This window comes from Lepidochelys kempii, chromosome 1 (assembly GCF_965140285.1).
Source record: "Lepidochelys kempii isolate rLepKem1 chromosome 1, rLepKem1.hap1, whole genome shotgun sequence".
Lineage (NCBI taxonomy): Eukaryota > Metazoa > Chordata > Testudines > Cheloniidae > Lepidochelys > Lepidochelys kempii.
This window is the reverse complement of record NC_136380.1, coordinates 177,112,331-177,135,246: the sequence shown is the minus strand read 5'-3', so window position 1 is coordinate 177,135,246 and position 22,916 is coordinate 177,112,331. Positions and strand designations below refer to the sequence as shown.

The following is a 22,916-nucleotide window of genomic DNA, read 5'->3' as shown; positions in this document are numbered from 1 at the left end:
AAACAATCTTTAATCATAACCCCTATTTTATATGACTACTACTCCGGGTTCTGCAGAATGTTCTAGTCAAAAGCAAGTGGAAGGGGGAAAAAAAAAAAAACCCACCACACCATAATTCGGGGATAATCACAAAAATAATTAAATAATAAGAACACAAAATTTGGAAGCACTAAAAATTACATTTCAGTGCATTTGATTAATTAAACACTGACAGATTACTATCTCTACTCTACTACTACCCTGGATGGACTGTTCCATTTCTTAAAAAAAATTCTTAAAGTTTCACAAAACGTATTAAACACATATCAAAGGTTACACTGTCTCTATGCTTAAACCGCCAAAAAAAAGGGAATATACTACGTGGAAAGAATGAAATGCAGCAGAATGCATTACCACCACCTTGGCTGTATGCTTACTTTATTTTATACCTAAATACCTGTTGTTCCAAATAAGACTTCAGTCACAGACTATTCATAACTTACTTTGATGCATACAGAATTGTGTCTTGTACAGCTTATAACTCTCACAGTTTCCTTGTGACTATCTACGGTAAAGCAAACATATCTACATGTTTTTAAATATCACCAGAAAAACAAAGTTTCTCAAATGAAAATATGATTCAATAAGACCATGCTTTTCTCAAATCATGCTCAATTTATACAGTATTCCAGTTCATACTTTTTTTTTAATTTTATTAACACAGATTCAAACTCATTGACTATAAACTCATTGTGTTGGCTGTATATTTCACTCAGGTTCTTTTTTGATTGTTAGCACCTTTTCCAAGAGTCCATACACTTCTCCATTCACATTGTGTTGATGGGAGCTCTTATTCCCCATATGGCTATTGTAAGGGCTTCTTAAATTATGAAAAGGAATTTTAGGTTCTGTGTCAGGTAATAACTCCTCCTTTATTGTAACAGGAGTTGAATTTTCCGTAAATGAAGGTTCACTCCAAATGTCCTTATCATGTGCTTCTTGGCTATTAACAGAATTGCCTCCTTTCTGTAACATGTAATACAATATTGGATTGGTTTTGGTTAGTCTTGGGGAGTCTTTTTCATATTCACCCTTGTCCATTCCTGTGATAACCCATCTGATGGGGCCTTTTTCACTGGGTATGGGGCAAACACTAAATTGGTCAGATTCAGGTCTAGATACTGTACATCCCAAATGTTCAGAGAAGGGGGAACTAGCAGGACTCTTCACTGCTACTGGATACTGAAATGTCCTGTGATCTACACAACTGTTTGGTTGCACAGGATTTCCCATTAATGCATTTACTGAGGAAATGCTACATTCGGGTTTATTATTTGCTACATTATTTTTGTTTCCTTTCTTCTTGCCCTCTGTTACTGCATTATTCCTATGCTGTGAAAAATCTCTCTCAGAGTTTTCTGAGAGAAGCAGTTGTTTCAACACATTAAAGCCTTTACTATCTCTAGACCAACTCCTATTTTCACTTTCATTATTCGAACCATGACCTGCAGTATATTTAAATTCAAGATCGCTTCTGTTAAATTTCAGCTCTTGCTGGTTAAGCAAAGGCCGATACAATGTCTCTGCAGGAGACATGTGATTGTTTGAAGCATCAGTCACATTACTTTTTACCTTTTTTAATGGACTTTCTGAAGACTCAGTATGAAATTTCCTCTTCTTAGGAATGGTGCAAAGGCTCTTTGAGTCTAGAAGTGTCAGTTCACTATTTCTGTGACTTCTGTCCAGATCATCAACGGGGTAACTATCTTGATTCTGTCTCAGCAATCGACTTAACAAGCCATTTTTTGAAAAAGAAAAATCTTCATGTGAAAGAGGCTCAGGTTTCAAGTCCTCAGATGCTGGAGAGGCACCTGTGTTTCTCTGCACTGAACGAGCTATTCCTTGAAATGTGTTACCCTTACTCTCTCTTATTGGCTGTGCATTTGGATTATGAGGAACATCTGATTCTTCACAAGGTTCAGTTTTTATTTTCACAGTCAATATTTGCTCACTCAAAGCCTTATCCACCTGTTCTTGTGAGCTTTCATCTTTTAAAAGCATCCTCTCTTTCTTTTCACTTTTACCTTTATTGGGGGTTCCCAGAAGCAACTGAAGGACAGTGCGTCTTTCAAGGAGATTTTCTATTTCTGAACTAGGAAGTCCTTGTTCAGTGGGTGTAGGATGACAATTGAATATTTTGTTGTTTTCTTCAAATTTACCTGATACATTTGTGAGCAAAGGACTATTCAATCTATCAATCAACCCTATAGGTTTATCTGTATTTACTGTTAGCAGCTGTTTGCTCGTTCTTTGCTCTTCACCTGACATGGAAGTCTGCATTCCACATTGAGCTAAGTTCTGCAACAGCTTGCTGGCACTGAAAGCTGCAGAATTTTGTGCACTTTCATTTCTGTTCATTTTAGTTCCTTTAAGTTCTTTATTTTTTGTAAGATCTATCAAATGTTTAGATGCTGGATTCATTAACCTCTCTGGCTGGACGCTGCAAGCATATGGTGGAGAATTATGTTTGACTGTTAGAGAAGATTGGTGGGAGAGATTTATAGGAGAGTCTGCTTTTGTAGAAATAAGCAAAGGTGGAGTGCTTAATGGAGTTCTTCGATTTGCACTGGAACTTTCTGTCACAGGAGTCCTCTTACCAGTTTGTACAGTAAATGTTGCCACATCAGCTGTACTGTGTGGTCCCTGAGAGTCTGTATTTTTCTCTTTATCTTCACTCTTATGCCCAAGTAATAACTGAAGCAGTGTTACTTTCTGATGTGGATTCAGTTTAGAACCTTTAGTAGTGTCTTTATCTTCTTTATTCTCCATACTGTTATCTAGACATGGAATTTTTGGATCCCAATTATGAAACAATGGCCGACTCAGATTATCTACAGAAGCAGGCTGTCCAGAATCTTGTTTGTCTGTCCTCTGTTTGAAAGATAAATCTATAGGAAGACAGTTAGAATGGGAACTTTCATCGTCACTGCTGTCATCTTCTGTAAAACTAGGATTGTTGTCTGAATACTCATCCACAGTAGTTGGTGTGCTACTGTCCTCAAAAATACCTGACCTCTCATTCTGCTCATGCCCTTTTGTTTGTTTAGTTGCATTCTGACTTTTAAGAAGATGTAACAGCAAACTGTTGCTGGGAGATGGTTTTAAATGGTTTCTTTCCAACGTATTTTTGTATCCTACATTTTTGGGAGGAGAATGAACGATTCCAATGGGGCTCTGAAATGGTGCCATATTGCTCTGGCTAGTTATTGTTTTTGCTGATGATCTCATTTGACCATTAAAATGGCTTGGCATTCCTTTTGACAGACTGAAATGGCCAAGGTCTTTCTGGGCACTTTCTTGTAATCTCGCCATAGCAGCAAGTCTCTCACTTGCTACCTGATTTGCATTTTGTGCTTTTAAAGCATGTTCCCTGGAATACTGCTGCAAATGAGCTTCACTTGAAAGAAGTAAAGCTAGCTGACTACAAGCTACGCTGGGTTTAGGAGAAGCAGTAGGACTAGATCTTTTCTCTACCATGCTTGCAACTGCTTGTAATCTTGCAGCACATGACAGAGGCTCATTCATCACCTTGGGTCCATTCTGCCCTGTATGTGGAGATTCTATAAACCTCTCTTTAGGCAGGTTCGTTGTTACATCAGGCAGAGTGGTGTCCAGCTTTTGATCTTTTGCTTTTCTTTTCTTCAGCAGAGTCTTCAAGCGACTAGTTGCAACACCATAGCACCTTACATCTTTCTCCACTTGTAAAGAATCATGGCTGAGGGAATACCCTTGCTCCTTGAGGCTCTGCCTAATCTGTTGTGACAGAGCAACACTCTGCAGCCTAGAGCTGAACGACTGAAGCAAAGAGGCAAGTAGTGTGCTATCCTGTTTGCCTTTAGGCACATTTTCAACCATGCCAGCTAACAAAGCTTCTTTTTTTCCATTCAAATCCACAATGGAATCAGACAACCGCCTTCTCTTTGCTGCATTCCAGTCTTCAGAAGACTGTAATAGTCTTGCTTTTTTGAGATGCAACATGCCAGATCCCTGATATGTATGTGTGTTAAGAACTGGACCATTACTTTGACAGTTGGGAAATATATTTCCAGAAATCTTAAAGTTTTGATCCTCTCCACTATGCCCAGTAGGCTTTTTGTCAACTGCAGTACCTGAGCCTCCCGCTGCCTGATGCATTAGTAATCCCTCTAGGTAAGTTAGAACAACAGAATCCTGGTGCATCTCAGAGCCAGGCTCTTCTCCATGAGTCATGTTCAATAAAAATATCCACAAAGGCTCTGCTTCTATTCACTTTAAAGACTAGAGTTTGGTGTGGCTGAATTGAGATGCAAGGTTAATAAATAATAGGTAGAAGTCTATAATTTTTTCACATAATCTGAACTAAAACAAATGTTACGTTCCATGCAGGCTTCTTCCAGCATATATTGCTTAAGAGCCAAATTTTCAGTCATATCAGTCTCTGTAGATATATAAAATATTTATGAAAGATGTCCAGAAGAATTACTTAGAACATCGTTCCAATGTAATGAAGTTCTACTAAACATTCATCTTCTTCACCTTTGTCCAGGACAGCAGCTTGTTTTTCATCCTTTTTCACCTCCATCATGCATGTCAAATTCCTAGAGCAAAGATAAATAAAAATGATCAGGAAAGATACAAGGGAGAGATCTAGAACATAAGACACACTCAAATGGCACAGGACATTTAAAAAAAAAAAAAAGTGAGGTCCCATTTCCTAGATCATTGCGGGTAACTAGCAACACATGTAATAAATAGCCAAATTAAAGAAAAAACTAAAAAGTATATAAAGCCTACACCTAAAATAAAGCAAATCCCTGAAATTACCCTAAAGAATGAAAATGTAGAGGAAACCACAAACCCTCATGTGCCCAGGTATTAGAGAGGGTCATGAATATACCTCTAAGTATGCACTCTATGGCACAAAACAAAAAAAGTAGCACAAAGGAAAATCCCAATGTATTTAAAAACTTCACAGTTTAAAAAAATTAAGTTGGCATATATTTCATAGTTCTATTATTTTTAGCAAATAAAGCTTACACAGAATATCCTGCACACTGTCAAATTATGACATAAAACTAACTCTTAATGAGGATCAGTGGCAGAAGAAGGAAGCCTTAACCTTAACAGCCTTCATTTTGAATCTATATTGGATTTTTTGTTTGTTTGTTTTTGTTTTTAAATAGGTAGCTTCATTTTTTACATATTTGCCCAGCAGACAGATGACACACTGGAGATTTAAAAGTAAAAAAAATAAAATAATCGCTGTCATCCCAGACCAGGTGCCAATTAAATATCCTTTCCCTCCTTTCCCTGATGCTAAATAGTCTGCCTCAGTCTTTCATTAACATCCATCATATACTTAAATATCCATGTGGCCAATTCTCTGCCTCCCTCCAACTAGCAGAAATCTGAGCTGTGGCTCCCAAACTTTACTGGTTCAAGTACCATCTTCTTAAAAAAAAATATTGTTAAATAAAGAGACGAAACATCAAGCTCACGTACCACCAGTGGTACATGTACCACAGTTTGAGAAGCCTGATCATGAGGTGCATATCACCCCTCCCATTATCAATGGGCACAACACAACAGATCCCTGCATTGCACTGAATACTGACAACTACACTCTTCTCAATACCTCCCCTCACTGCTCCCAACTAGCAGCAGTCACACTGGAGGTGGAATAGAAAAGCGGCTGGGGTCAAGTTCTGCATGCATGGATATTTGGAGGCATTTTACTTTTATATTAATTTCCAGGGAAGTGTCCCTTGATTTCTCAGCTTGATTTGAATATGTAGAGAAGCCTATTTGATTCTTTCATCAGCGAAAGTAGAAGATCATAAAATTCTTCTCTGGAAATCCCAGCAACGGCACTTGCACTGGAATCAGGGGAGACATTTTCAGTAACCTCTTAGGTCTACCGTTCTTAACTGTATTAGTCTGGTCACCAAGGGAATGGCTACTGTATGGACAATGCAACAGTTGGGATCACTGCACAGGCCTGATTATTCTCTCAAGTTATACCAGCGTACAACTCAAATGCTCAACAAATGCAAGTCAACTGTTGTAAGCGGAAGACTGATCAGGCTCTATGACTTCCTATAAATGCAGTGTGAATTCAAGTTTAAAGAACAAGGTTTGCTGTTGATTATACTGTGACCAGAATTACACCCAAGAGATACAGACATAGGTTAAAGGGACACCACAGTTCTAGAAATGTCAGTAGAACAGTTAAAAATGCATACTTTTTGTAACCTATATACTCAGGCTGTGCAAATCCTCAGTTTTCATATTTCAAGCAGTATAATGAATCCCTACAAATCTGTCATAAAAAAATTACACACCAGCATTTTTAGAATATCATCAAGTCTAAAGTCATCTAAAGATTACTGAAGTCTCAGCTTTGCTCTCAGAGATACAGACACACACTACCCATACTTTATAACAGAACTAACTACAGTTGTTTCTACGTTTAGTCAAGGATATGAACAAGACCTAAAGAAGGTTTCAGAGTAGCAGCCGTGTTAGTCTATATTCACAAAAAGAAAAGGAGTACTAAATAAGTATGCTACGTTTGTATTCATCTAACTAAATGCTGTTTACTATGTTACAGCTTCTCCCAAACAATAAGCCCCGGGGCAGACTCTTGCCAAATATCACCTCAGTGTGAATTAAAATCAGCAGTCCCTGAAAATCAGGGTTCCTAATGGGAACATCAAGTAGTTGGCAAATGCAATGCTAATAAACTAAGGCTGTGTAATAGATGTGCTGAGTCAGGAGCTGACTCAGAACCCTGTCACTCAAATTCCCATCAATATAAAACTAACTGGGACCTAATTAGAGGATCAGTTAAAAGCGAAGATACAGCTGAAGGGCTAATTAGAGGGGGAAGCAACCCCAGCATGATAAACAAGGAGGAAGGAAGCCCTGAAAGGAGGAGGCGCTGAGAGCCTGAAGGAAGGTAGAGCTGGCTGCAGCTAAGACTGTTCCCTTTCCCAGAAGCAAGTGGAAGAGCTGGCTAGGACTTGTAAATATGCAAATAGCACTACAGGCGGTGGCCTGCTAGAACAGTATAATAAAGCATGGTGGTGGTGAAGACTACCTAGAGGGGGTGTGGTTTGTACTTAAGGCAAGAAAGGACTCACAGTGGATCACCCTGTGGGAAGCTAATTTCTTCAAATATTTGGGTATGCTGTGTATTCAGGGAGAAAAAATGGTTTACTCCTGCTGTGTTTGCACATTTCAGAAGAGAATCAGGAGTCCACAGAAGACTCTGAAGGCAGCATTTGGCCTAAGAGAATTCTTTTTAGAAATAATTTTACTTCTTTTACAACTAGAAAAATTGTATTCATCCTTGAATGGTTTAAACACACAAGTCCAACTATTCCTAAAGACTTATGATAATCCAAGTTAGCCCTGCTTTGGTATTTCAGGACAAATGACCTGAACAGTGTAAAACTTAAGGTATTAGAAAAGGAGGAATCCAGATTTTGTTTGCCTTGGAAAGGTTCTATGATGACTGAATGAATGAAATGTCATTGCCAAAATCAAGCGAGTGAAAGTTGAGGATGTTTTTGTTAATTGTTAACATTTTGGAGAAAGGCCTTTGTTAAAATTTCTGCATTCCCCCCAGCCCCCAATTAAAGGTATTAGAATATGCTTATTGTAAATTCTGATCTTTTTAAGAGAACCTTAAGCAAAACCAGAGAAAACAAGACTACACGTTCTTGATATTTTTGAGATGAAAAAACAAAAACCCCATACACAAATGGGGGGAGGAAACCCAAATATTTTTAAACCTTCTTCAGATATCATACAAACTAATAAAGTGCAACATTGAAGAAATCCTTTGCAGGTAACTTTTAAATTAAATACTTTAGCTAATGTTTTATGCCAATTCTTGATTTAAATCAAATCTCTCCAGCTCTGAGTAATTAAACAAAGACATTGTATTTATGCAAATCCCTCAGGTGCATAAGAGCTCTGTGATAGTAGACAGTTTAGTTTACTCATAGAAACTGCACAAGAAGTGATTTTTTTTAAAATTACTCACAGCAGGAGAAATTGATAATTTAGAGAAACTGATACATTGATCAAAGTGGCCATTTGCTAAAGATTAAATCTGAAAAAAATACGTAGAAGTATGAGGAATGAGGACTTCACCAGCTCTTTTAATAAGGCAATTAATTGGGGCAAGTGAAGAAACAGTTATTATGTAATATTGTAAATCACTGTGTATGTTTTTATAACAGATAAAATGTGCTGAGCTAATCTGTCGAGAGTTAAGCTGGGTCTCGAAGTCAGGTGCAGAGGATGAAATACACTTTTCATATTTCTGATGGGAAGCAGAGTAGCTAGTTGCCTTTTTTGGGTCTGGATCTAAAAGGTATTTGTCTCAAAACTGCAGATTTCAAAGGCCTCTTTGTCTCATGTATTTTTGTTCCACTCTGCTCAATACTATGGCTATGTGGAAATTGAGATCAGGTTTAGATTTAATACACAAAGGTAGATCAGCAGCATTGATACACACATCGGAGATATGGGTTGAGAGATTTACAAAGTTCTTTTAAAGTTCATAATTATATATAAAGTTATTAATACACAGTATTACAGAAGCTTCGTACAGCAGCAAAGAGAAAGGCAGGATTGTAAGAGGTAAAGGTAGAAAACAGTAAAGAAACCTTCAGGAATGTGTTTATCCTTGAACAAACCAGTAACCTTACTGAAATGGATCCTTAACATATATGCACCTCTAGAGTTAGATACTGTAGTTAAATATTATGACAAACTAATGGATAAATTAAGCAAATATTCAGATAAACAGACCAATTGTATTGTCTCTGAACTAAAAATATAATACTTTCCATTGCAACAAGATCCAAAAGATTAATTCACTCTCTCTTGGGTATAGTGCGATTATCCACATTATTTTTTTATGAATATGATGTGCACCTCTATTTGATTACTATCATGCTATCGGCTACAGGGGTGAAAAGGGTTAACTCAGTTCTGAGTAGTTTTTGCATATCTGCAGAAACCAAATCAAGGGCTGTACATAGCCCAATCACCTGTGCTTAAACAGAACAGGTGTCAATTACTTTGACCTCTTAACCCCACTATGCTCTCTCTGGTCAACAGGTTGGCTAGTAACCCAAGGAAAGGGGTGGGGTGGAAAGAGAAATCCAAGTGGGGAAAACGAAACAAAGGGGGGAGGGGGGGAGAGAGGAGAGGGGTGTTAAAAGTCTTAGCCCTGAAGCTGAAAAGGGAGAGGCTGCAGAAAAGCAGAGGGAATCCCAGTCCTCAGAAGCAGGGAGGAAGGTCCATGGGAGTAGCTAAGCCTGTCTAAATCTTGAAGGGAATGGTAAGCTTTAGATAGGACTAAAGTTTAAAAGCAATGGGTAAACCTACTTGGATCTGCTAAGGAAAAACTGTTGGTAAACAGAGGTGCTGTAACTTGAAGCAGCAGTATACAAGAGGGGTGAATTGTAGGATTCCACTCTGAGAAGAGTAGGTGCTGGGACTGTCACTTGAAAAGTGTGCCCAGGGGAGACTGGTTGGTGGGGACAAAGGTACGCCTACCCTGAACCATAGCAATAACTTTCAGGTGTCAACAGATTTGCTACCAGAGACTATACTTTTGGTGATTTCAAAAGATGGGAAAATAAAATCAAGTGACTAAAACATACTTTTAGGCTCTTTTGATAACAAGATACCACTGAAGCCAAAAAGGTAATTAATCTTCTGAGAACATCTTTTCAAAAGTTAAACCACTACTTTAGAGACAAAGGAACTTTCAAGACCCCATTAAAACAATGAAAAGTTATAAGAATGAATCTATTTCTAAACAGCAGTTTAAAACCTAATCTGAGACCATAAAGAATGGTCATTCTCCTATTTAGTTCACTATGTGCACATTGCATCTCCAGTCCAATGAATCAAATCCAGAATTAATTCCTGTGCCATTTTTCTATTCAGACATTTTAGCAACTACTGTAGTATCATCACTATCTCAGAATTGCATTTTAAACTAACAATTTCTAAGGGGTAGAGAATGAAAGTAAATTATTTTGGACTAGATCATCCCAGTTGAAGGGCTACTCCTGTTCAGGGGTAGTCAAATTTGTTCTCATAGTGCTTCCTTGGAATTCTTTGCCTGGGTAACATGGAGATCTCTCCTCTCCACCTCTACTATGTCTCAGAGGAGTATAAATCTAGAGAAATCTGCAATGGCTGGAAGTATCCTTACAGGAATTCTCATAAAGAGGGTGGGTATCCAAACTATGGATGGGAAAAGAGCAAGTTAATGTTGTCACAGGCCACTGCACTTTCCAATTCTAGGACTCAAATGCAATTCCTTGGAACACACAAATAGACCAATTTAGCAAAAAGTAACAGACAGGACCCTCGGAAGGAAAACTATAGAAGGTGCAATTAACCTCAAAATCTTGCTAGTTATAAGGGTCAGTTTGGGCAGCAATCAGCTGGATCTATGACTTACCTTTCTTAGCACCCCACCCCAAAACCGAAAACTTCTCGTTCCTCAGTGTCCTGCTGTGCTAGACTCCCATTTGCAAAAAAACAACACAATTTCTCATCTATCTGCCTACTTATATGGCCATATCACCTTAGCATTGGAGCACCTCACAATCATTCATGGATTTTGTCTTCATAACAACTCTGAAGTATGGATGAATTAGCTGAGGCACAGGTGAATTAACCTGACTTGCTAAAGGCCATACAGGAAGCTTGGCTGAGCCAGATATGAACCCAGGTCTCTTAAATCCCAGTCCAGTGTTTTAGCCACCAGACCAACATTCCTACCTATCTAAAAGGAGAGTTGCAGAAAGGTGAATAGACTTACCCAAGATCACACAACAGGCAAGTGGCAGGACTGGGAAAAGAATTTAGGAGTCCTAGTCCAATGCTGTACCCAGTCTTTCCTGAACAGTACGTTTTGCACAGGACTGGATGGGTGCCCCACCATTACTGGCAATACATGGCCTGATTCTCTGTGACTTTATGCATGATGCAGTAATTTACACTTCTGCAAAATGTTTTCAAAATACTACCATTTTGGTTTGGACTCACTTTGTGCAGATGTAAATGACTGCATAAGGATGCAAGTGAAGAACCAGGCTCACCACCTTCAAATGTTTTTGTTTTTCTTTTCAATATGAAGTAACAATGAAATAAAGATGTGAAGCAACAGAGGTGAATTTAAATAAATAAGGATGAGGAAGTAAAGAAGGGGATTAGGAATTGATCATCAAGAACACAGAAACCGCTTAATGAAGGTGGGTTGCTTTAACACCTTCCTTATCATAGCAACATGCAAATATTAGACAGCTTGTAGGACGACTTTATAGACATGCTCAGACTTGCCTCTTTGAATTCTAGAACGATAAGACATCATCATTATCCATAGTCTAGAAAAGGGATAAGCCATTATGTGTTATATATGTATCACTGGGAGATCCCTCTGGTGACAAAATGGTGGAAGAGGAATAAAACCTTCTCATTGTTTTGTTGAATTAATTCATAACGCTAAGATCATACTGTATAAGAGAAGGTTTGACAACTGGCTGGTACATGAAATTAAGCTACACACAGTTCTTGAAATTAATTTGGACCGTAACACATTTTAATTTAAAATCAACCCATAAACATTCTTGATATTGATAACAAAAAAGCTATTGAACATAAAAGGGAGTAGAATAGGTTTCTCTTTCTCTTCCCCCCTCCAACCCCGTACCCTCACATGCATATTTCCGTATTCAAACACTAGAACACACCAGGCCAGATACTCACATTAGTTCTTTATAATCAATTAAAATAATCCTCAAGAAAACTAATTCCAGATCGGAGGACATCCTTGCTCAAGGAGTCGTCAAAATGTACCATTTCATCACAGCATGTGAACAGTTCAATATTTCAGTCACACAAAATTGACATGAACACAAAACTCCTGGCTAACACAACAAATGTTCTTGCCAGTGAGAACAAAAGTGACAGACTGTTCAATCAAATTCAGTAGCAGTAACCCAACACCTGAGAAACAGCACAAGGATGACTGCTCTGGCGGATGAAGCAGAACATAGGCCGCCTCCACAAAATTTCCCCTCCTCCCATACGACAAGTTTGATCAGATTCCCAGGAGACAATGTCTCTCTCTCCTTCCCCCAAGTTTCACAGGGAAATTCTACGAGTCCAGGGATCCACAAGTGGGTCACTTCCCTGGCAATAAGGACCTCTGGGAGGACATGTAATACAGAAAGGGGCAGGCCTACATTTCCACAGCCTGCCTGTCTCTGGGGTGGTGGTAGAGAGGGTGGAAAGCTATATGAGTGCTTCTGCATAATGAGTGAGAAGCCTGGGCAGGCATGTATAGGGAGGGTGCTGTGGGGGCAGGAAGAAGGATCAGGATAGATAGGAAAAAGAACCAGAAACCAGTCAGCGTAAAGATAAAAGGGAGAACTGTGGTCAGACCACAGGTTAATGCAACATCAGGTCTGTATACGTTATATACACACTAATTTTCCTCATTTATTACAATACTTTATGGTATTTCTCAAGTTATAGAGCTCAACAGGATACACCATGTATATTAGATACCTTTTGACTAGCATTGTGATCTTTAATAGCCACAGCTGTCAAGACCCTGATTTTACATTTCATCCGAATTAATACATCTCCTGCACCCAGGGGTCAAATTGTGTGAGTGAGAGTGTGAGTGTGTGTGGGGGGTGGTATTCTCCCAAACACTGTCCACAAATTTAGCTCCACCTGTGTGAACCATCAAAAGGAAAGACCTTACAAGCAACAGTTTGTGGAGAGGTTCAAAATATGAACATACAGCTCTCTGAGCAACACTGGGCTCTTTAGGCTTGGCTTCTTTACAACCAGTGAAAAGATAAGTGGTAGTATCTCTCAAATGTCATTTACTTCTGGTACCAAAGTGAGACTTCATTCATTCACAGTAGACTAATTGTGCAGATCTGTGATGGTCCTTCTCTTTCTTCTGAGATGAGGAATGAAACAGTTAACATTTAAATCAATTATCATCCATGGACACCTCACTGAGATGACTGGCACAGTTCACACCTCTATTGTTCTAGGCTCTCTGCAGACTCAGGTAGACATATTTGCATTAATTACATGGTCAACATTTTTGAAGTTTTCTTCACAATCATAAAAGCCAGAAGATTTTTTTTTTTTTTTAAGTTGAAAATGGAGTTTCTGGAAACCTTGGTAGCTGCCTGAGAGAGGTGCCAATACCTGGCACTACCACAAACCAGCTGATTCCAAGCCCTGCCTGCATCACAAAATATACTGCTGGGACATAGCACTTTTCTGAGGTGAATTGTATCTACTGAAAGGAACACTTCTAGTGTCTCCCGCACCATTAAAATACTGACCCATCTCAAACCTGTTTAAATGGATAGTTCATCTATCCACAAACCTAGAGAATACATATGTGTCATCCTTGGGTGAGGCAAATCCACCTTAGTCACCAAGTTACACATATATAAACGTACAGTTCATACATTTAAGCCAATTTTTAGTTAACATACAGTCTCTCTCTCACACACAGACACACTTACTTTTAAAACAAAGTCATACTCACACTAAACTAAATCAGACTATTTCTGAACCTTTCTAGGTTCTACCTATCTCTTCACTTCCAACACAACATCCAGAAATCTGTGGATGTCAGAACTTCTATTCTGCTGCATCTTGCAACAGAATGGAGCGTTTTCTTATGGAGACAATTCCAAATTATTTTGCAGATAATAACTAGACCAACCTGTCTCTCTCTGCTGCAGCACAGTTGTCACTCTGGGGCAATAAAAAGAGAGTGTCTTCTCTGCGTGAACTTGAGCCAGTTAAGGTTCTGGAAATGCTGAGGGATGGCACATACTAGAACCTGTGAATTACGCTGCTGCTGACCTCATCAGAAGTTATCCAAATTTTTACCCTCTTTACAACATATTACTGAAAGGCACCCTATGTGGGGCTACACCTTAGAAGCATTTAGTTGTTGCCTGCAATCCATGCTGGCAACAAAGTGTGTGTGGTTTTTGGAGGGGGGTGAGAAAACCTGGATTTGTGCTGGAAATGGCCCACCTTGATTATCATGCACATTGTAGGGAGAGTGGTCACTTTGGATAAGCTATTACCAGCAGGAGAGTGAGTTTGTGTGTGTGGTTTTTGGAGGGGGGTGAGGGAACCTGGATTTGTGCAGGAAATGGCCCACCTTGATTATCATACACATTGTGAAGAGAGTTGTCACTTTGGATGGGCTATTACCAACAGGAGAGTGAGTTTGTGTGTGGGGGGGTGGAGGGTGAGAAAACCTGGATTTGTGCTGGAAATGGCCCAACTTGATGATCACTTTAGATAAGCTATTACCAGCAGGACAGTGGGGTGGGAGGAAGTATTGTTTCATGATCTCTGTGTGTATATAATGTCTGCTGCAGTTTCCACGGTATGCATCCGATGAAGTGAGCTGTAGCTCACGAAAGCTCATGCTCAAATAAATTGGTTAGTCTCTAAGGTGCCACAAGTACTCCTTTTCTTTTTGCGAATACAGACTAACACGGCTGTTACTCTGAAACCTGAGCAAAGTCTGAGGCATTGGTTTTGACCTACCAAGTCCCAGACGGTCTGGGTTCTGGCTTTCTCCTTCTGATATCATGACAGCTGTGATAAGCTCAGGTGTCCTACCTAACGCCTGGCTTAAATGGGAGTAGTTTGTTAGGAAGGGACGGATTCTCAGTTTTGGCACTCAGTTCCCACAATGGATCATTCAGAGCCTGGAGTTAGTGACATTAGGAAATTGCCCTACATTCATTTGTTTTCCCAAGGCTTTCTATGGGGTGGGGGAGGATTTGACTGAAATTCAGTTGGAAGGATAAGCAGTAGGAATTTATTATAAATTTTGAATAAACCTACAGAGTTGCTGACTAGTATAACTCTCACATCTAACTACAGACAAATTAAATCAGAGAAAGTTTCTGTCACAAGCCTTCCACATTCAGAAAGTCAATTCTTTCCCCTTGGAAATACTACTGGTGGAATCAGGTACTCTTCTTCTATATGTTTAAATTTAGCATCTTTAACAACACACAAGTATCACAGGACCTCTTAAAACCCCTTAGCCATAGGTATAAATAAAGAAAATAATATGTAGTTTAAATAATATGCATTTTATTATATTTTATAAACACAATTGTCACCCTATGCCTGGCTATTTAAAGAAAAGTAAGCCCATACGAGTAATCTAGGATCTTCTAACCTGTAATGTTCTAATCTAGAAATTGATACGTTTGCAAAGTCTCTTGTCCATTATTCTGGCAGTCAAGGGAAATAGCCCTACCTATAATTTAAGTCACAAAGTCGGATTGAGTGTTTGACACCTAGAACTGTCCCCGTCAGCAACCTGCTTCTATTGGAGAAAAAAGAAAAAGTAAGGAAGAACATACTGAAGAATACCGAAAAATACAGAAGAGATCACGGGGGCGGCAGGGAAATAGAAAACCAAATCTCGACAGTGAAATATGCAACTGATCATTGACTGACAGCTGAAAGTGGAACTGTCTAATTCACACTTGAATACAAGACTGATGGCAAAAAAGGGATGGAGAGGTTGTTTTTTTCCAATCCTATTCGATACTTATTTAATTTTAAATTTAAAATGGAAAAAAAAAATCTCACCAGATTCTTATTGTCCTTAAACTTGTGACAACTAATTACCAATTCAGCATTTTACTTGCCAACACCCAAAGAATGAAACTTCATTCATATACAGTGAAGAAATCAATATTCTCCTCAGGACAGTCATGCCATTGAGGTTTGATCAATACTCACAGATGATGTGTTTCCACAGAACTCTGACCTCATACCTGCTGTAGAAAGATAGTGGCCAATTTCTCTATTGCAGGAAGTTTTACAATTCTCAGTAGCACTATTGGAATTGCTGGAATAGCTTTAAATGGTTGGTGACATTCACATTGAAAAGTAACCTCCCGTTGTAGGTTTTTCTTTCTTTTTCTTTAAATCATCATCATCAAATGCATGTGCATCAAGGCACACAATGCTTAGTAACCAAGGTAGTGTGACACCAGTTCATCCACTTTGAGACTAATGTTCTGATGTGGGTCATTTTCTTGAATGTTTTCCTCAAAACAGATTAGAACAATAAAAACAAACAAGCCATCATTTCATACTAATGGGAACAAGATAGGGCAGAATTCAGTGATCCTGTCTTTTACCACCATGATAAAATGAAAAATCCACTGCAATATCGTACCACCATCTTTAAACAATGGCCCCCATGTTAACTGGTACTATTAGTTTCTCAAACCACAAATGGCTTAGCATGGAGAAGACCTTGTACAATTTCTGTCAAGTGGGACAGGAACTATTTGCATTAGCAGAAAATCTCTACTACAAAGTAAAATTGATTTTTCTCCAGAGAAGTCATATTATTTACTGGAAATAAAGATGCAACCTGAAAGCCAACGCCATATAAAACTAAGCGGGAAAATTTCAGAGACTAACAACATACAGTAAGGAACGTTATGGCAACTCCACCATAACTGTGCAAGAATGAATGTGAGAAGTGCTCACAACATGAATCCTAAATATTATTTGCACAGTTTAAAAGTAACACATATTGTACATGAATACATCAAATAAATAAATAAAATAATATTAAAAACATCAAAAACTAGGCTGCAACCTCCTCACTTATGAACACAAGCTAGCTATAGCATCATAATGTTTTTCGAGTAGTTGAATCACTACTTTAACATGAATAGAGAATGTTATTCTATATTCACTGCCACAAAGCTATGATTGAAGGGGTGGGGAAAGATGCTGGGGCTTAACTATCGTAAATGCTCAACACAAGGACATACTCTAAAGTAATTCCTCAAATTTTATGTTGATAAAAATGACAAGCATTTTAAGCAAAAAGATGATATGCTGTCACAAAGTTGTGGAAATAGCTCTTACCAGGATGTTTTATATCTGTCTTTCATGAATGCTAAAACAAGAAAATAATTGCAAAGCAACAAGAAAAGGCTATTTATCTTCACTGCTTGTTCCATTAAATGTCAAGAAAGTTCAGACAGGTACTCGGACTCATTTAAAACTATATAAAACAACAAAAAAGTACATAGGCACTTACTGATCTCTGAAAAAAGTTTATGGTTGTGCACACATAAAACATTCCCCCCAAAGTAAAAAAAAAAAGTCAAGGCAACATTTTGCTAATTAGAATCCCACAAACAACAATTTTTGGCTACCACTGCTTGTTAATAAGGATTAGCGGGTGATCACCACCATTCCAACAATTTCACTGTACATACAACAAAAGTCATTTGTTCCAAAGCCTCAATCCTGCAAAGCACTTAAGCATGTGCTTAAGTCCCATTTAAGTACATACTAAAGTTAAGCATGTGCTCAAGTACTTTGCTGAATAGAGATGGACTTCTGAACTGGGGGGTCTAAATGGACATTGAACAAGTATCATCTATCTGAAAACCAACATAAAACTTAGCCGTATACAAAACTTAAGTAACAACAAAAACAAACCAATATGTTCGGGAGCTGTAGAGGTTTTGTATGTAACAAAGACCATCTTCTACTGGAAAGAGGGGAATCCAATCATCAAACAGACAAAAAAAATTTTTTGAAGCGTTTTAGCATTCTTAAGACTAACAAAAAGCATGCACTGTCTAGAAAATATCTTCCAGATTACACAAATAAAAAACAAAAACAAAAACCTATTATTGTGTCAATCATACCAAGTTTCAAAGGTATGATTTTAAGACTATAAGCGGTCAGGAAAAAAACCGAAATGGAATAACTTCCTTTAATTTTTATATTGCAGTGGGACATCCTGTGAGGTTGGAATATAAAGCCTATTAAACTGAACTATGGTTTGTCCATCCCTAAAATAGATTTGACATACAAACAAGTACAAGTACAAGGTCAAGGTCACAGATCAGCAAGAAAGATTACAAAACAGGACTGATGTAACAGCTGGCATTTGTTCAAAGCTCCTGGTTTTTTGTTTTGTTTTTTAAGTCAACTTACAAGTGAAACACTACATTTTATTCATTCCGTACACTGTATTTTCAAAAAGATGTTCCCCATCTTTGTAGACCAATACCGTATGCCTGTTTTATCTGATATGGACTGTTATGAGGAAAATTAACAAAACTGAGGAAGAACAATTTATGTTGAACAAAAAAAGGGGGGAGAGTGCCTTCTACCACCATTTTCCACTAACTACAACTGTCAATCAACATACATTAAAGCCCAACATTGGGGGAAAAAAATCCAACAGTCAAGATTCAAAAAGATCTAATATCCTGTTTCAGTCTGGAATTCCACTGACTTCTATGGGACTCCACATGGGTGCAAGGGTCTTTGCTTGTGAGACAGGACTTTTTTCCATGCCACAATCTAAACCTAAATTAAAATGATAGTCTGCTTAGTTGCACACACTGAAGTCCCCCCACTTGCACATCCATCTTCATGAACTGCATTCACCACATATCTCACTATGAAAAAAGTGAGCAACTAAACACAAGGTCTATGTAGAACACAATCACAATAACCTTTTCATAACAATGTCAATACTGCTGTACTGCGACAGCCTCCTTAATGCTGAGTGTTGAGCCAATAAGCAGATTAAACACAGTAGCAACTTATTAAAACTGCTGAAAATAGTTAGCCATGAAAGTCATCTACCGATTCATCCATCCACCAACCTCTACATTCTCAATGCTTAAAAAACAAACAAAAGAATATTTAGCTTATAGGTCACATTCATAGACATACCTTTTGACACTTAAAGACAAAAATAAAAGACACATTGCCTTGTGCAACAAAGTCATGTGACATTTACTTTTTTAAATTGAGAGAGAGAGAGAGAGAGAGAGAGAGAGAGATGGGTGCAGATGCTTTCATAATGCGTAACTGCTTGAGGAAGAGTATAGCTTGTGCTTTTCTTTCGACCCAACACATATACAGCTCACTTGATGTCAACCTAGACATGATTGGGAGCAGTTTATATATAGACAGACATCTAGCTCTATAAATAGGATGATGTGTGTTAGTATAAAGCTTTTACTGGCACTCATTTGGGGTGACCTGCATAAGTCACTTGTAATTCAGGCATCTCAAACACTGCCAATAAAACCTTCATTCCATAATATGCTCTCAATTATTTTGTTTATGCCACATTTTAAACTGCTTTAGTCCCCTCCCTCTTTTTTTTAAATAAAGTTTTAAAATGTTTTATGGATACTATATTTGTAGCACTCCACCTATCTGACCACATTGCCTTAGTTTATGATGTTCAGGCCTTGCAGTGAGGGTTTTTGTTTTTAATACCATGAGGGTTTACAAACAAACAAAACAAAAAATCTTTCACGTGAATCATGTCATATTTTTAAGCTATGGTATCTCATGAACCATTGGGACCAAGAAACAAATGTATATAATACTTCAAATCCTGGAATGTGAGCTCCTGAATGTAATGGTATAGGTGGGTCTAGCACTTACTATTATTCCTAAAATCTTAAACTCAATGACCATTTAAGACCAAAATGTGTCAGTTCTGGACCTCAGGACAATAATTCACACTTCCTTACCCCATCTGGAGTGAATGAGGGCGGGGGTGGGTGAAGGGACATTTGCATATAAAATTCAACACACACACAAACACACACACACCCCCAACCAAAACCAAAACCAAAACAACCCACCATGACAATGAGTATCAGAGTCCCGGTCAACTGAGTAGGGCTCATGCAAAGGTGCTAAAAACAGCAGTGTAGATGTTCAGTCTTGGGCTAGAGTCCAGGCGGTGAGACCCTGCCCCCTCCCCAGGTTTCAGACCTGAGCCTGAACATCTACACTGCTATTTTTAGTCCTGTAAAGCAAGCCCTACTCAGCTGCCATGGTTTTTTTTGTGTTTTTTTTGGCGCTGTGTACACACACCCAAAGTTATTTTCTTTGTAAAAGGCTGACTGAAAGCTGTACTGTGATTTGGAATGTTAGGAGTCATCCCAGCAGATATTAGTAGGCAGAGTACAAATAAGAGGGTCCAAGATACAAAAATAAATGCAATTTACTTAATTAAAAAAAACCACACAACTTCTTTGCATTATGAAGCATAAAATTACTACCTACAGTATAACATAATCACATCTCTCTCACCCAGCCTAACTGACTGCATCTTACTTTCAGCTTAATCTGTCAGTGCCGAGATCCAGCGTGGCTCAAAGGTCTTGCTCCAGGTCCTTTTTGATACAGTCACCTTTCTTTTAATGTGCATATGATGGGTGTTTCCCAAGTCAACACGCCATTGTGGAGAGACTTCAGGTTTTTAAGTCAATACACTGTAATGCAATGGTACTGATACATGGATAACTTTCATACATACAGGTGTTCTCTTACTGAATTATGCTAATTGTTGTTTCTTTTTGTCTCACTTTCCTTACAAAAATACGAACATGAAACTAATAAATGGATTTCGGTCCCGCTTCCACTGACTACAGGTGACTAGTGGATGCTATTATGAGGTTTCACAGAAGGTTTCACTATTGTGTTGATTGCCTTCAATGCCTTTCAAAAGAGAATGGTTTCACTACTATACAAATGGAGGCAGAACCCTTTTCGGGCTAATGCAGTTACAGAACATGCCTTATAGAACCAGAGCCAAGCTCACAGAACAGAGTCATTACAAATACACTTCATATTGGACAGGCAAAGTACAGTCCAATCAAACGGGTGCCGAAGGCGGCTAGTTATACCTACAGTCAGAAAAAAAAAAATTGTGTATTGCAAAAAAAATCCTCAGTTCAGTTCCTAACGAGCACCTGTCCATGCCCCCAAAACACAACAATACAATTATTAGTACTCATTGGCACTCTGGTGTTCTAAGGAAACGAAGGTCACTTCTCATCCCATTTCAGTCTTTGAACTATCATCCGATCCCTCCTTGTACAAAAGTGACAAAGACTAAACCTCTGAAGTGGATCAAGTTACCACTCATTGCTTGAGAAAACAAGGAAGAAGGAGGAGAAGGAAACATACTTTTTCTTCAGAACCCTGATGGCAGAAACTCCTATGTTAAAGGAGACAGCCCTAGACCTTTGTCAAATCTATTTTAGAACAAAAAACAAACTAAATCAGAAAAGTAGAAAGTGAAGACAGGACAGGAAACATCCATTATTTCTATAGTAGTGAGAAAGAAATTCTGTTAATTTTGTATTAGCTCAATGAAAGGGAACCTTTCCTAGCCCTTACTGAGGTGTCAATAACTAACTAGAAGAGAATCCCCCATGCCCAGTTAATTTGGATGTATAAGTGGTCCATTCATGAGATCAAAGTCAGAACGCTCAGTACGAGAGGCAGTGAAGATAAATCCTACCTGTTTGTCCCTACTTCTTTCTCTGTCACTGTTTATTATCACTACTAGCCAGTGTCACCTACTCATCACCAGAGGGTCATCTTCAACTCCTCCATCCCCTGCCACATGTCCAGGTTGTTCCTTAACTTGACATTTCTTTCTCCATCTCCAAGATGGAATCCTGTTTTTTCCCCATAGTTAAGACTTTTATGCATGCCTTTATCACCTACCGACTGAGACCATGTCTACACCACCACTTATGTCAGCAAAACTCATGTTGCTTGGGGTGTGAACAAACAAAACAAAAAAAACCCACCACTACCACCCTGACTAACATAAGTTTCGCTGGCATAAGTGATCGTGTGCAGAGCGCTATGTCTGCTGGAGAGCCTCTTCTGCCAACATAAAACCACCTCCACGAGCAGTAGTAGCTATTATGTCAATGGGAGTGCTCTCTCCCATCAGCACAGAGTGGCTACATGAGAGATCTTACAGCGGCGCAGCTGCATCTGTACAGCGTGCCACTGCAAGCTAACTAGCATAGGCATGGCCTAAGTTACTGCAACCTGCTCTTCTCTGGCTTCACTGGTATCATCAGGGCCCTCCCCTAGCACATCCCAAATGCAGCTGCTAAATTTATCTCTTACCATTTGCTCTGATCACATCTCACCTCACCACACACTCTTTTATTCCCTTTACTGGCTTCCCCGGTCCACCATACCAAGTTTTAATGTCTTGCTTTAATAGCTTTCTGGGCCTGGGTAACTCTGGCCCACTGACATATATGACTTCATCTCTTATCGCAGCCCTCTCCCTACACCCACTTTGCTTCACCAATGCCAACTTCATTGCAACAGAAACCTCTCCTACAAGAATTTCCATGACATGCTCCTTCCTTGCACAAGGATGGCCTCCTAAGAGTAGCCTGCCAAGCCACTGTGTTCTCCCCATTCATATCCTTCCCACAATACCCAAGAGAAATGAGTCAAATGAAACACACAACTGAACCAAAATGATGAAAATGAGTCTACGTGTTAACACATTGCTTGTCCTTCCTTGCCTGTCCTTCCTTACTGTTTGCTGCCCTCCCTCATCATGTCATGTATACATTTAGACTGTTAACATTTCAGAACAAATTTGTGTCTGTGAGGCACCTCGCATACCTATATTGTCAGACTGACCTCTGATAATTAAATGAAGTCCATGAACAAGACTAGCCCCTAGAATAGACTGATTTTTGTCCCTTCCTATTGCAAAGAAAGGATCTGGAGAGAACATGTTATTTATTGTTTAAAAAACAGCATAGTGATAGAAAGTGCTTCATAGACACATAAAAAGCCACATATGGTTCCTTCCTCCCAAAACCCAACAAACTAAAACTGATAATGCAATGAAAAGGGCAACAGAACATGGTGAGTGTTGATGAGGAGAGGAAGATGCCCTGGGGGGTTAACATAAAGGGGATTAGATC

General features: G+C 38.8%; 1 protein-coding gene across 5 annotated transcripts in view; it reads right to left on the bottom strand.

Annotated features, from left to right (window-relative positions):
* Positions 1–389: 389 nt before the first annotated feature.
* Positions 390–22,916, bottom strand: part of NRIP1 (nuclear receptor interacting protein 1) — a 92,820-nt gene continuing 70,293 nt past the window's right edge. For 4 of the 5 annotated variants that reach the window (XM_073303711.1, XM_073303718.1, XM_073303702.1 and 1 more), the window contains one exon: positions 390–4,616. In XM_073303711.1, coding sequence (XP_073159812.1) covers positions 748–4,248 — 3,501 coding nt within the window. In that variant the 5' untranslated portion in view covers positions 4,249–4,616 and the 3' untranslated portion in view covers positions 390–747. The remainder of the gene's footprint in view (positions 4,617–22,916) is intronic. The other variant, XM_073303747.1, reaches the window with a different exon arrangement.